General features: G+C 44.2%; 2 protein-coding genes across 3 annotated transcripts in view; one reads left to right on the top strand and one right to left on the bottom strand.

Annotated features, from left to right (window-relative positions):
* The window catches only part of LOC115325231 (X-linked retinitis pigmentosa GTPase regulator), a 52,456-nt gene extending 45,900 nt beyond the window's left edge, over positions 1 to 6,556 (top strand). Inside the window, exons 17-18 of one of the 2 annotated variants that reach the window (XM_029985914.3) lie at positions 576 to 622; positions 3,280 to 6,556. In XM_029985914.3, the coding sequence (XP_029841774.2) occupies positions 576 to 622; positions 3,280 to 3,303 (71 nt within the window). In that variant the 3' untranslated portion in view covers positions 3,304 to 6,556. Of the gene's footprint in view, positions 1 to 575; positions 650 to 3,279 lie in introns of those variants that run through there. The other variant, XM_040209268.3, reaches the window with a different exon arrangement.
* Positions 6,557 to 7,630: 1,074 nt separating this feature from the next.
* LOC8026309 (transmembrane protein 242) lies at positions 7,631 to 13,112 on the bottom strand. The gene is made up of 4 exons (XM_029985915.2): positions 12,928 to 13,112; positions 12,724 to 12,824; positions 8,583 to 8,720; positions 7,631 to 7,776 (listed from the first exon to the last, which is right to left on the bottom strand). The coding sequence occupies exons 1-4, from the start codon at positions 13,004 to 13,006 to the stop codon at positions 7,642 to 7,644; spliced, it is 453 nt and encodes a 150-aa protein (XP_029841775.2). The 5' UTR covers positions 13,007 to 13,112; the 3' UTR covers positions 7,631 to 7,641.
* Between the last annotated feature and the right edge of the window lie 98 nt (positions 13,113 to 13,210).

Below are 13,210 nucleotides of genomic sequence, written 5' to 3'. Positions count from 1 at the left end.
ATATGTTTTGTGAAGTATTTTGAAAAATTGTTTATTTGCAAAAATAAAAAAATTGTGAATGTCTCTAAAACACGTTTTTATGCCATGTTTGATTTTTTTTTTGTTTGCATAGAAATATTTTAATAATATTTCTAAGTTTTTGCGTATGTGTTGTATATATTTTGTAAAATGTATTAAAAAAGTTATGATGACGTGAAAGCTTTTATATCTTAGAGAAAAAAATAGGTTACGGCGTTCATATGTGGCTCAATGTTCCTCCCAAGAGCATGGCTTTCAAATATATTTTTAACAAAAAGATCTAAGTTATGACCCGGACCATCATTGCATGAACTGACGTGGAATCACTCCCCTTTGTTTTGAGGCTTGCTCAGCTCTTTTTCAGGGGTGACTGTGGTGATGGCTATCGAGGAGCAGCATTTTTCAGTCTTCTTTATTTACTGTTTTCCCAACCAGAGAGATTTCTTTCAAATGTTTACTTTCAAGTGTATATCAGCATGCTTAAAGTAATGTGAGCTCTCTGGCAGATGCATCTTGGTAGTATGTGCTGTAACAGTTTCGGTTTTCTGCTCTCATAGGTGACGCAAAAGAAGACGAAACAGATGATGCCAAGAAAGACTCCAAGGTATTTGCTCGCTTCCACTTTGTGTAAAGAGGGGACGGACAGTATGTGTAGTACCATAGCCTCCTCTATACTAACAAGGCCTGGCAGATAGCCATGAGACGCGGCAGCCGAAAATGAAAAGGTAGAGCGGCAAACAACGGACGAGAGAAGAGGCATGTAACAGGCGCCCCGCTGCGGTGAGACGCCTATACACACTTCTCACGAGCGATAAAATGTCTGCTCGTGCTCCTCGCATTCCTGGCGCTACCACTCCTTTTTTTGTCGCGTTTAAAAACCATGTTCCGGATCCTCGCCGCTGCAAAAGCTGTGCGCTGACCTCCAGGTTCCCCAAGAAATGCTCTTTGCTAGCAGATCCTCGCGTTCCAAATCTGTGACCGGGCACTCTATGGCTCCGTCGTTGAACTGCCAGGCTTTGTGAGTGTAAGGGAGGCTATGGTAGTAGTACCTTCCATTAAACTCGATCAAGCGGGAAAAGAGTTGGGCATAACATTTTTCATTGATGTCTATTGTATTATTGTATCGGCTCAATCAGTTTCTGAACCATTTAAAAAACAAGGCCTCTGAATCTGTGTTTTCATAGTTCATGGGCACAGCCACTCGTCGCAGTTTATGGAACAACAGTCAAGCAAAATACAGTGCCTCAATCAGGCACGTAGCCAGGATTTTGATTCAGGGAGGGGCCCGCCCGTGACAATGCTGTAGGAGGGGGAGCGGGGAGAGGAGGCCCCAGCAAAATGGAAGATTACGGGAGGCGCCTGGGCCCCGTGGCACTCCCCCTCACCTCCCCTCGGGATACGTGCCTGGCCTCAACAACATTCTCACATGAACATGCCATCTTGTCACAGCCTGGTGGGGTATCAGTGGCCAAGTGGGCTAGCACACACCAGCTCCGACTATGTGGAGTGAAAGCTCGCGCTGCACACCCCGGGGATCCTGGGTTCAATCCCCACCCCTGCCTGTTTCGATCTGGATGAGCATCGTACCGGCGTGCGGTCGTGTATCACTACTATGTGGTGCACATTAAGAGACTCCAGGCTAGCGGTTGTACTGCACTGGCTAAATTGCTCATCTACAGCGAGCGACTCGTCACAACTTTGAAATGGCTGACTAACTACACGCTGTATAAATATCCACACAACCCCCAATTATTCACAGCCTGGCCTTTCACTTCCTTGGAAGCTGTTGCAGGTCGCATTTTCGGGAACAAATATTTACTTAGACTCATGATCTGCCAGGCTTATTCCGTTGGCCGTGATGATTGGCTTATTACAGTGCAATCTCCTTATAACGATACCACATATAACAATATACCGCTTGTAGTGATCAGTTTATAGAGATTCGAGACTAGAAACAATCAGTTTCCAGTCCAGATACAACGATAACTGGGTGATGATGACATTTTCAGATTTTCTCATTGTTGTTATACAGTCGAATCTCGTTAATTCGAACTTGAGGGAGATCGAAAATTTGTTTGAATAAAGCAAAGTTTGAATTACCGGGAGTTTCGTCCCATAGAATGGGACCTGCATCTTACCGTATTTACTCGAGTAATAGCTGCACTGTTTATGAAGAAAACCTGAGGGTTTGCTTTTCCGCGGAGCTCGCAGATTGCCAATCACCACAATCGACAGCATGATTTTGGCTGTTTATAGGACACATAATGTCTTCGTGCGAAGATACCATCTGTGAAGATTGCATTTGTATGGAGAATCGGGTTCTCGATCTGGTTGCTATGTTATTTATGCGCAACGCAATGATTGGCTGTATATGTTCTGTGAGAAAATAGACACAAGGGCCTTATTCATAAATAGTGCGGCTATTACTTAAGTAAATACGGTAGTTTAAATTATCCGCAAGTTTGAATTAAGAGAGTTTAAATTGACGAGATTCAACTGTAAGTGGATTGCACTGTATAGCAGAGCCTCTTTGATATTTTCAAGAAACTGTGGTATGATGGTATAGTATATTCTGCAAGGATTTTTAGGAGCCAATAGATGCTACAGAAAGCAACACACATGCAGCAATTTATTTCACATGGACTCTGAAATTAGGGGGTTATCATTTTAACAAAAGAATGTTGACCTTTAAGAGTGAGCTACGTTTCCAAGCCCATCAAGCTCGCCCAGTCGCTCCCCCCCCCCCCACCATTAGGCGCTGCTCCTAGCAGGCCGGTACAAAGCGTTAAAGCTCAACACACCCATCGGTGCAGCGCAGTGAAGCTTGACGGATGCTTGCCGTCCATGATTACAAACTTTCAACTAAGCTGAAACGGAACTAAGCAGATTCAGGGGGACCAAGCAAAACAGATGCGTACGCTTACGCCTGTTGAAAAAAAGAGGTAGAAAGATCCCTTTCAAGCCAGTCATGCTTACCCGAGCAGGAGGCAATTTTTGGAACTTCAGAACTGGGAAATCAAACAAAACGAACAGGAGTTTGATCGACACATCAGTACAAGAGTTCAACGGGACCAGCGTTCACAAACGTGGCAGCCGAGGAAACGTTCATTAACGAAGTTCTGCCTACTTGCTATAAGTGAAGTTTGCGGGAAAGAAGACGTAGGGGTAGAGTGATCGATACATCATTTTGGGCGAACTTTGTCGACTTGCCTTTCGAGCCTACCCTTAAGTAATGGCGGATTTGCTCTATTCCCATTTCAGTCGTCGACCTGCGTAATCATGTGACCATGTTCGATGGAAACGCCTCCAAGACCTAGGCACTTCTGCGGTTTGTTTTTTTCGTCGGCTTCCCAAGAGTTTTTGCTGCAAATTGCTTTTCGGCCTTGTCAGCCCGACGCCTGTTCCTGGAAACCCGGCTTTTGTTCTTGGCAGCTACGGGCCATGGCACGGAACGTCGATTTCATCACCTAGTGCTTGATGTTCCGTCACATCGTTTCGAGTGTCTCTGCGCGCGTTTGCGCTTCGTTATTGGCAGCTTCGACACAGTCCCGTCCCCTCACTTCAGTTTAGGCAGTTCTGTTGAGAGATTTGTTGACTGTTTGTTAAATGTCTATTTTATCTGCCTCTAAAGTATATATATATATACATATATGTATAAGGTCCAAGTTTACCTCAAAATGCTTTTTTTGTTGTTTTTAGTCTGTTTCATTATTATTATTGCAGCTAGATATGAATGTGTTAACGAGCCTTAGCACCCTAGCATTTATTTATGATACTCAAAAATCGTACTTCTACCTTTCATGTTTTTTGCTTTTTTTTATATGATACCGGTTATTTTTGCAGGTATTGGTATACTGGCTAATGCACACTTTTTCTCCCTCCCCCCCCCCCCTCCCAAAAAGGTTTTAGTTGTACATAAGTAATGTGTTGCTATTGTTGGCACAGATAACCTCTATACCAATATTTTTTTTTTAATAGCTTGTTCTTGTTTTTAGTTGCTTGTAACCCTGTTCCTAAATCTAGCTGGAACATCCAAAACTTCCGTTTGACGTCGTCGAATCTCTGGCGAATGTTCTTCACTGACCAAGTTTTCAAAAAATGTTTTGCTAGGCATATGGAGACGAACACGACAGTACAACCGACCCCAGGCGTGCGACAGACAACTCTTAGAGTAGATTGTTTCTTTGTTGAAGCAGCAAAAGGCCAAGTTTCGCAGGATTTTTCGAGATTGCCTTTGACGAGTCAGTAATTTTGGTTATTTCCATTGCTGCCTGCATCCCGGTTCGTAAACCCCGGTCTTAACCGACGTGCACCCTGCGCAGTCTGCTATGAATGTGCTTGGTTGTGTCATCACAAGGGCCCTGACGGAATGCTTTGAACTGCGACTGTAGCTACACCATATATCTTAATTCAACAAGCGAGGGGTAATTCGCGACAATTCGCAAAGAGCCAGACTTTTTTTTTTTACTACGGTTCTTGAGATGAATGTGAGCATAGTTTGCAAGTAGCTACCTTTGTTATTTTTTTTTTAACAAACATTGGTTACGACGTTCTGATGAATAATCTTACCTTCGTGCAAAGCGTGATTGCACGTTGGACTACTTTGCGAGCCGAGCCTTTGTTTGCAAAGCGAGCCAATGCAGTTGTGAAACGCACTCGATTTCGCTTGTGTAACTTCTAGGAGAAAGGAAGCGCGGGTGACGTAAACGACAGGCCCAGTTTGTACGTCGTTTCTTCCTCTTTGACAAGTGAGCATTGCCTAGTCTCTGCATTTGCAAGCCAGCCGTACACTCCGACGCCAAGTCTTCTTCATGCTGACCTACATACATGCTTTGACAATTGACAGTCTTTAGGTTCGACGGGTTGCAGCGGTGAAAACTGCCAGCAAGACATTAGTAGCAGCCAAGTTCGACGTTGCACTTTGTAGGACGAGTTTTCCGAGCTACCGTAGATTGCTAATGCGCAAGCTTCTCTTGTGGACTGCTTTCACCTATATTTGTACCATCAGTACTATTTTTGTACACGGACATAATTTGAAGACCTCATCTCATGTCAACTGGTGAAGGACCAAACAGCCGAAGACTTCCGCTGCCCCAGATTTTCTCTATTTGCTGCCTGCAGGAGCCCAAATGCGGTAGTGGTTTCTTTAGATCTGAACAAATCTCATACTTAAGGGGCAGCTGCAACTAATTATTACTTTGCTTGTTATGTTTTTATTGGGAAAAGCATGCCAAGAAGGCTGTGTGTGATTTTTGATGCAGCAACTGTAAGCTTGTTGGCTGAAACAGAAGCTAAAAAAAGATCAAATTGCCAAATGATGCCCTGGCAAGACAAAAATAATGTGAAGAAGTTTATAAGAATTAAGTGGCAGATATGACAAGATAAGCAATACCTTCCTTGTCCTATTAAATGGACAGCCACAAGACCGCCACTTAAAGCTTCAAATGATGTCGCTGAGACTTTGACACATGCCTAAAATCAAACTTGACATTTTTTGTTTGTTTCTTATTTTGGTATTTTACAATTATTGACATAAGGGCTCAAGAAGCATCCGGATACATTTTCTGTTGCAGCTGACTATCAAAGTTGAGCCCTAATTTTATTTTCAGGTCTTTGTTTCACTCAGAGTGAGCCGCTCCAATTTGAAAGCCCAGCCAATATTATTGTTTGGCACACTTGCTTCGACAGCAGCTGCTGGATGTTTAGGGCATGCATTGATGCAAAGCTTTAGCACTGCCTCTCTGCTGCATGTTCACAGTTTCTAATAGTCAGCTAAAACATCTAGTTCTATGTCTGCGTAGAATTGCGCATCATCGGTTTCACTCTGGGTGCATAGAACCATTGTGTAGCCGACTTCAACACAAAAAAAAAATGTCGTTCAATTGCAGTGTGTGTGTGTGTGTCTGCACATTCTGTGACATGGAGTATTTTACAAGTGTTCTTTCACAAAGTGACGTGCTTCATTGTTTCCAAGACAACACTGTTGGTGTTCACATTGTTTTTCTTTTTGGTTGTTGTTGAAGGTTTCAACTTTTTCGTAACAGTGGCCTTTGGTGCTGCGATTTTGCCACCTAGTACATATTTAAAAGCAATGCAAAGAAAAAAAAAAAAAGCTAAAAGCCACAAAGACAGGTTTTTTTATTGCCACTAGAGCTATCGCCGGATCTGTATGGTAAACATGCGCCTGCTGCCTTAGAATGCCGTGCCTATCATTGGTGCCTCTTCTCTAAAGCGTCAGTGGAAGTGTGTCGACCGCACTCACTTGTAAAGAAGCAAGCGTGGCTCAAACTTTTTGCCGTATGTTTGTGCGGTGCGCTTTTTTCGGCGTCTTCAAGTTCTAGGACCTTTTGCACTCTCGGTGTCGAGCTTGCGAGATCTGAATGTTCAACGACCGGCCTTTCCGTGCGGAAGAGCCAAAGTGGTGTGTCTGTTGTATGCACAAATTTGGTTGGAAATTTTAAAATGCTATACTGGCTGCCTATGGTATACACCATTTAATGTTGCGAGTTATGTATGGAATAAATATTTTACAAAGGTATGCTCTCTGAAGTATGTGTCTCGAGCAAGGAATATCTAGATAGTAGTGATTGAAAAGGGAGGTTTAGACCATTTATGTAGACCCAATACAACTATGAGTGCTTTCCTAGTTTACAAGGACAATGCAAATCCAATATGAATATTGTGACTGCAAAAATGGTTGGATCCTCCCTAATTGCGGGGTTTTTCACCGATGACCAAGAACAGTTGTCACATCTACGACCACATGACCAGATCACGAGCCGATCGGTCATATGGTCGTCGAAAAGGCACCACACTCCGATGTTGCCTCGAGCTCGCAGCACTTTTTCCCTCTTTGTTTCGGTATCGTGGACAGCCTAACTTTGCCAGAGAACTGCGCAGAGCATAATTTAGTCATTAGAGTTCTTACATCCATGGCACATTTTTATGGAAGGCAACAAATGTGCCAGCCGAGGCAAATATTTCAAAGGATGATCAGCTGAGTTTAGGTCATTATTTCACTAATTATCTCTTTACACTCTACCCAGCATTCACCATGGTGAATAATGTTACCCCAATGGGATTGTTGCTTTAATCTCTACAAAAAGGATAACTTATTAAAGACATTTCTCTAGCTCAAGTGCCGTTTTTTGTCTTCTGTTAAGTATTAAGCCGTTGTTGAAACGTCCTGTATATTTTCCCAATGAGCATGGTAACAATCGTACAACACTGAAACAATGCATGCACCAAACGACTAAGCAATCAATGACATCTACAAAGAGTCAATAGAATGAGGCAAAAGCTGGCCATGTCCTACATTTTCTGTAACGTGTCGGTTGTGGTTTTAAGCTTAGAAAGAAGGATTTGAAAAGGTGAGTCAGTATTTACTATTTTGTCTCTTACCATTACAGTCATATCTGATCAGTATGGACGCTCCGCTATGTAGACAATATTTTCGGGGACGAACTGGGTCGGAATATGCGTTTCTGTCTCAATATGGACAACTCGCATTATGAAAGATTTTTGGGGAGAACGGAGGTGTTCATATTAACAACACAACTGTATTACCAGAACAGTCCCAGGCCTAGGATTACGGAAGACAGAGGTCTGGAGATGCCTGTGAGCTCATTTCTTTTTATTGCTTTCGTCTATAAGATAATTCAGCAATTCTCTAAGAGAAGCAAACTCTGTTCGTCCCTGTGGTTCGTTTTTGGGTATCCGAGGTAATGCCGAACCGACCTTGTACCGAAACTCTTCAAGCTGAAAACAAAAGTAAGTTTCGGGGTATTACTTGGTATTGAGTAAAAGTCTCACTGCAAGCATACTACAAAATGGGGCGGGAATCCGCCCTTTCCCAAATTCCTGGTTCGTGAGTTCTTTGGTATGAAGCTGCATAGGCACGGCACAAGCAAGCGCGAATGTTCCTCCAAGTGACGACGGCTCAACCAACACCACCTAGAATAAACTAGGCCTGCAAACAGCCTCCTTTACCTCCTCGTAACGCTGGCACACTCTAATGGCACCAACTTGACGACTGGGCCTGACACCGAGCATTCTTTCTTGCAATGACTGGACATGAGTCCCATCCGTGTCTGCGTTCAATCCGGCAGTGATAATGTCGAAATGCTAGACCACGGCCCGTGATTATTCTATAGTCAACGACAGGTTAAGAGTTCAGGGAAACTCCCTGTCACCTCTTCCCACTTTAGCAAAGCGAATGCTGGAAAGGAGGTCGCCTCCGTCTCAGCATCCGCTCTGCTGAAGTGGAAAGAAGTGCGAGGAGCTTCGCCTGCTCTTAAACTGTCGCTGACCTTCGGTAGTGTTGGCACAACTGGGCCACGGTGACTTAGATTGAGCTCCTGAAAGGTCCCTTTTGCGCTCATTTTAGTTTATCTTTTGTCCCCAAGTTAATACAAAGAAGCTCCTCCCCTCCCCTTTCTATGGGCACACTCTTTCGTCGAGTCTTCCAAGAAATCTTTGAATCAAGTCTCTGTCTGATGGGGGGCACCAGTTCTTTCAAAAGAGGAAGATTGTTTTTAGCAAGAGAGAAGAAATGGCCAAGTTACATTTTTTACGCCCATGGCTTTCCACACGACCAGGCAGAACAGTGAGAATCCCGCAACGGAATATAGCGTGCCCCGGCCCAACGCTCGTAGTGCTAGGCTTGATCCGCTCTCCGGTATCTGCTTGGAGCTTAACAAGCCCTGAAAAAGTAGTCGAAGGAATGGTTTGCACACTGCACACACATTTCTATACACCACATACCATGTTCCTCAACTGAAAGGGAAGCTACAGGCACAGGCTAACTTTGCAGCCTGCCCTGCTACGACGGTTTGGAACAAATGGTGCAAGCTTGCACTCTTGGCTTATGATCTTGGCTGACGAAGGATGAAATGATATGAAATGATCTTGGCTTACAAAGAAGAAGGATGAAATGAGTATGGTCAAATGTTGTAAAAGTTAACCTTACAGCCAGGGGCATCGGAACTATTTAGGAGATTGGGGGGCAACCGCGATTTTGCACCCCCTTTCCCGTATTGTTTCCATTCAACTTCTGAACTGCCTGGGGGGGCAATCTCCCCCCTGCCCCCTGCCCCTGTTCCAACACCACTGCTTACAGCTGTGCTTACTTGAACTGAAATATGATCAAGTTAAAAATAGTAATATTTTTCAAAATTGATAAAAGTATGTTTTTAGACACATGGGATATCTGAAAAGTACTAATTTGAACGCAACTTCGCTGCCCATAAGTGCCACTACAGTCGGTGACAGGCCGAATCCAAAACATATTTTGACCAATAAATGATACCCCTGTCAAACGGGCTAATATAGCGCACTTCAGCTTGCCGAATGTCGCTTCAAGTGTTTCGGTGCCACACAAGAAACATTTCTGTCACTCACCAATGATGACAAAAATGATGGGTAAGGTATGATTAACATGTAAAATATTAAAGTAAAGGAATAAATTCTCGGCAATATTTTGTCTATTCAATGAATATGAATTGCAAAAGAAGATTGAGGGTGCACGTGAGCTGGTGGGTACTAGGCAACATGAGAAACAAGACACACGGAAACAAAAAAGGACGTACACAACACCGTCTTCTAGTTTTCGTGCCTCTAATTTATTGTGTTTGCAAGTTACAAAACAATGTTACATTAATGAACAATCTTTATGCCAATTGGATGATTCTCATCAATCATCTCAAGCCAAGATCAAGAAGATCTAACCTTGACGGTTGTGGCTTCCTGTCACCGATGTCTATGAGGAGGCCTTGACACTTCTTTTTTAGATCATGATTATCATGTTGTCTCCCACAGCTACCTGCTGAAACAAATACAGGCTCTACCCTCCTTTGCTAACCAAGATAGCATTGGAATGACTGACTTTGTCGAAGTCTTTTATCGATTCATTGCGGATCTTGGTACAGGTCAGTAAACTATATTTTTCTTTTTTTTGCAATGACATTCCTTTTTGTTCTGTCACGAATTTCTAATCATTTGTAGAATAATATCTACGCCATGTTTTTAGTTTCGGTGTTGGCATGTTTCGCTGTTGAAATATTGCTACTGAGGACATGCACTCAATTGAGTGAGGCGAGTTCGTAAAACTCGCCTAAAGCAGGGTGTGCCACACGGCTTCTTCCCGAAGCCGTGTGGCACACCACACAGATGACACTAAAGGCAACGTAAACTCCGTTGAAGTGCACTAAACTATCGCGTCGGACCACGGTATGATTCAACTAAGTCAAGCCACTCCAAAATCCACTTGATCTACAGTTACTAAGGTTTTATTGTGACTTAGGAACTATTTGATTAACAAAAAATAGTCGCAGTTTTTTTTGTTATAGACAGGTACCGGACGTTTCATCGAATAAGTGGACATTTCATTGAACGCCGATTCATTGAACGCCGTTTCACCGAATCACTTGACACCATTTCATTGAATTTAGCTTTACTAATTTTTGGAGTAATTTACTACCGCTTTCGAAATAGTTCAGACGCCGCTCCAAATTTACCAGAAATAGAATTACCACCCCGGTCAATTTTTTGTCCACCTAAACGTTGGCTGCTGAATCATCATATCAAAACTTGAGTGGGTACGCAACCTACTCTCTTCTAGCGAGGTTGGCGGCTGTTCTCGGTCACACTTTTTCCCACTTCATCCCTTTATTTATTGACGCGTGAAAGGCACTTTCTTCAGAGGAAACAGCTATTCTTCGCAGCACCTTTTTTTATTTTGTATATGACAATTTACTTTCGTTTTCATTTTATCCTAGGAGAATAGCTTTCTTTTTAAGCACATATATGTTCTTAAAAACGACTCGTCTCCCCTCTTCGTTAATTTATTGTAACCGACAGAACCGTGGACCTATCGGATCTTAGACATTTAGTATATATACTGCTTGTCAAATATCCGGTAGGTTCATGGTTCTGTCGGTTGCAATAAAGTAACAAAGAGGGGAGACATGTCCCCCCCCCCCCCCCCTTTCATGTATCATGGCACATGGAGACAGATCATTGCTTCAAGGACGGCTTCGTCCTGAAGCAGGTCTATTCAAGGGCGAAGATATATACGCCATTGAACGGACGTGCGCTCAGCATTGCTTTAAAAAGTGTTGTCAGTGTTCCCGTTTCTTATTGTATGTATGTATGTATATATCCTTTATTTCTGAGAGATTGGCCACATTAACCACCGCTAGTCATCATTTAGTAAAAGAAAGAATAGACGGTGACAAAAAAAGGTTTCTTCCTTTTATATATGTATAGGTGGTATTCACTGAGCCTGCAGGTTCGATTTTGCCAGGGAGCGCCACCGTCGATCCGCCATCTTCGAGGTCTCGGTTTGACTGGCTTGGCTACGCTACGCGGTCGTCCGATGCTAGTGTGTGCTAATTTCATATCGTTGAAACTTCGTTGAACAGAAGAGAGAATAAAAGTTTGTCTCGGGGGCGGGCCGTTTTCCTTGTTGCCGCCTAGTACTATGTGTAAAGGCTGAACCGCATGTAAGCAATTTGGCGCGACGGGACGAGACGAGCGACAGCGACGAGACAAGCGACGACGACTCGCTTCGCTGTCGCTCGGTCACTCGCGCGACGTGGCAAACCGCATGAAAGCGACGGGAGCAAGCGACCAAGGCGATAAGCGACCCTTTCTAGAAATCCAAAAACCGGGCGACCGACCGCGAGAAATCTCCGTCGCTCGTCGCCGACTCCCGTCACTGTCGCCATCGCTCGCTAAATCGCTTACATGCGGTTCACCCTTCATTGTCACTCGTCGCGTAGCTCGGTTTTGGGATTTCTAGAAAACTTAGCGCTCATCGCCTTGGTCGTGTGCTCCCGTCGCTTTCATGCGGTTTGCCTCGTCGCGCGAGTGACCGAGCGGCAGCGAAGCGGGTCGCCGTCGCTTGTCTTCCCGCTCGCCAAATCTCTTACACGTGGTTTTTAAATCGCTTGGGCTAATGAAAAATGCGCCGCATTTTTCATAAGCTGCGCACTCTGTGAGCCGCACGGTATGTTTCTGCACAAGAATGAACACCGAAGGCACGACGTATGTACGACACAGCGGCGATGGAGCAACACGGTTACACGGCCGTAGTACAAAAAATCCGCTAGAGAAAAACAATAAAGAAACCAGCATAACAAAACAAAGAGTAATCATACCGTGCTACAAAAGCACCAAAGTAGAAAAATTAGTTCTTGCAAGAGCTACCGCCGTCGGCACGGCGGGCGACACGGAGCGCTTCATGGAGCCGAGGGAGCAACGCGGCCGCGGTGAACGAGCCCGATAGCGACAAAAACGAACTAAAACACACAAAAAATACTCCCACGGCGCTTCAAAAGCACCAAAGTATAAAAATAACCCCTAGTTTCGATCAAAAAGACCCTCTAAAGTTGTAAAATACTGCTAAACCACGCTCAAAAGGTCCGGCCAGATGGCATTCGCGATAGCAAGAGACCTCGAAGATGGCGACCGTGGTGGGCGATGGCAGCGAACCTAGCGAGTGACGTCAAGTGAATGTCACCTATAGGTTTACAAATTATAATAAATATTAAAACACTGCTATCCTCCTGGTACTAAAAAGAAAAATATTTCCATGACGCAGAATTTCTACTGCCCAAGTAGGCGGTGTTCGATGAAATGGCGTTCGATGAAACGGCGTTTGATGAAAGTCCAGACCCAGTTACAGACGTATATTTTGACTCCTACCTGCGTAAACATTTCCGGGTCCCGTTTTTTGGCCATGGCAATCGTCATGCCGAAACCAAAGAGGGCCGCGGATCCAGCAACGCCCGCTAAGAATGCTCCCTCTGAAAAGAGTTGAATCGCAACAATTAAGACGATGGCGTCTATCTCATGCGGTTTTCTTCCCTTACTTCTACACGAGATCACCGACAGATATCACAGCCTAACCTGCATATTTCCTGCCGTCGGTCGTGCTTTTGGAGTCATGCTGGCTGTCAGGAGCCAGCGACACTTGATCTTCGGTCATTGCTGAATTAACGCGCGCGAATAAGCGCTCATTAGAAGGACCGCCTGTTTTTCATCGAAGTACCGCACGAGTCCACGCGCGAAGCGAAGGTCACGCATTTGTTATGATTTCCTAAGGACTGTTTGTTTCTTGATATTCCTAAAACGCTCACTATGAAACGTTTTGGCGCTACTGTAGGTCTGCCCGTTCCCCGTTGTGTTAAAT

The sequence above is a fragment of the Ixodes scapularis genome, unplaced genomic scaffold (genome assembly GCF_016920785.2).
Source record: "Ixodes scapularis isolate PalLabHiFi unplaced genomic scaffold, ASM1692078v2 PGA_scaffold2__306_contigs__length_199485367, whole genome shotgun sequence".
In the NCBI taxonomy this organism is placed as follows: domain Eukaryota; kingdom Metazoa; phylum Arthropoda; class Arachnida; order Ixodida; family Ixodidae; genus Ixodes; species Ixodes scapularis.
The sequence above is the reverse complement of the archived record's forward strand: the minus strand, read 5'-3'. Positions and strand labels throughout refer to the sequence as shown.

Coding starts and splice junctions, on each gene's coding strand:
- LOC8026309 (XM_029985915.2), bottom strand. CDS start 13,006: ATGACCGAAGATCAAGTGTCGCTGGCTCCTGACAGCCAGCATGACTCC. Junction 12,825..12,927: donor CGACGGCAGGAAATATGCAG/GTTAGGCTGTGA, acceptor AACTCTTTTCAG/AGGGAGCATTCTTAGCGGGC. Junction 7,777..8,582: donor AAGCCATGGGCGTAAAAAAT/GTAACTTGGCCA, acceptor TTTTGTTTTCAG/CTTGAAGAGTTTCGGTACAA.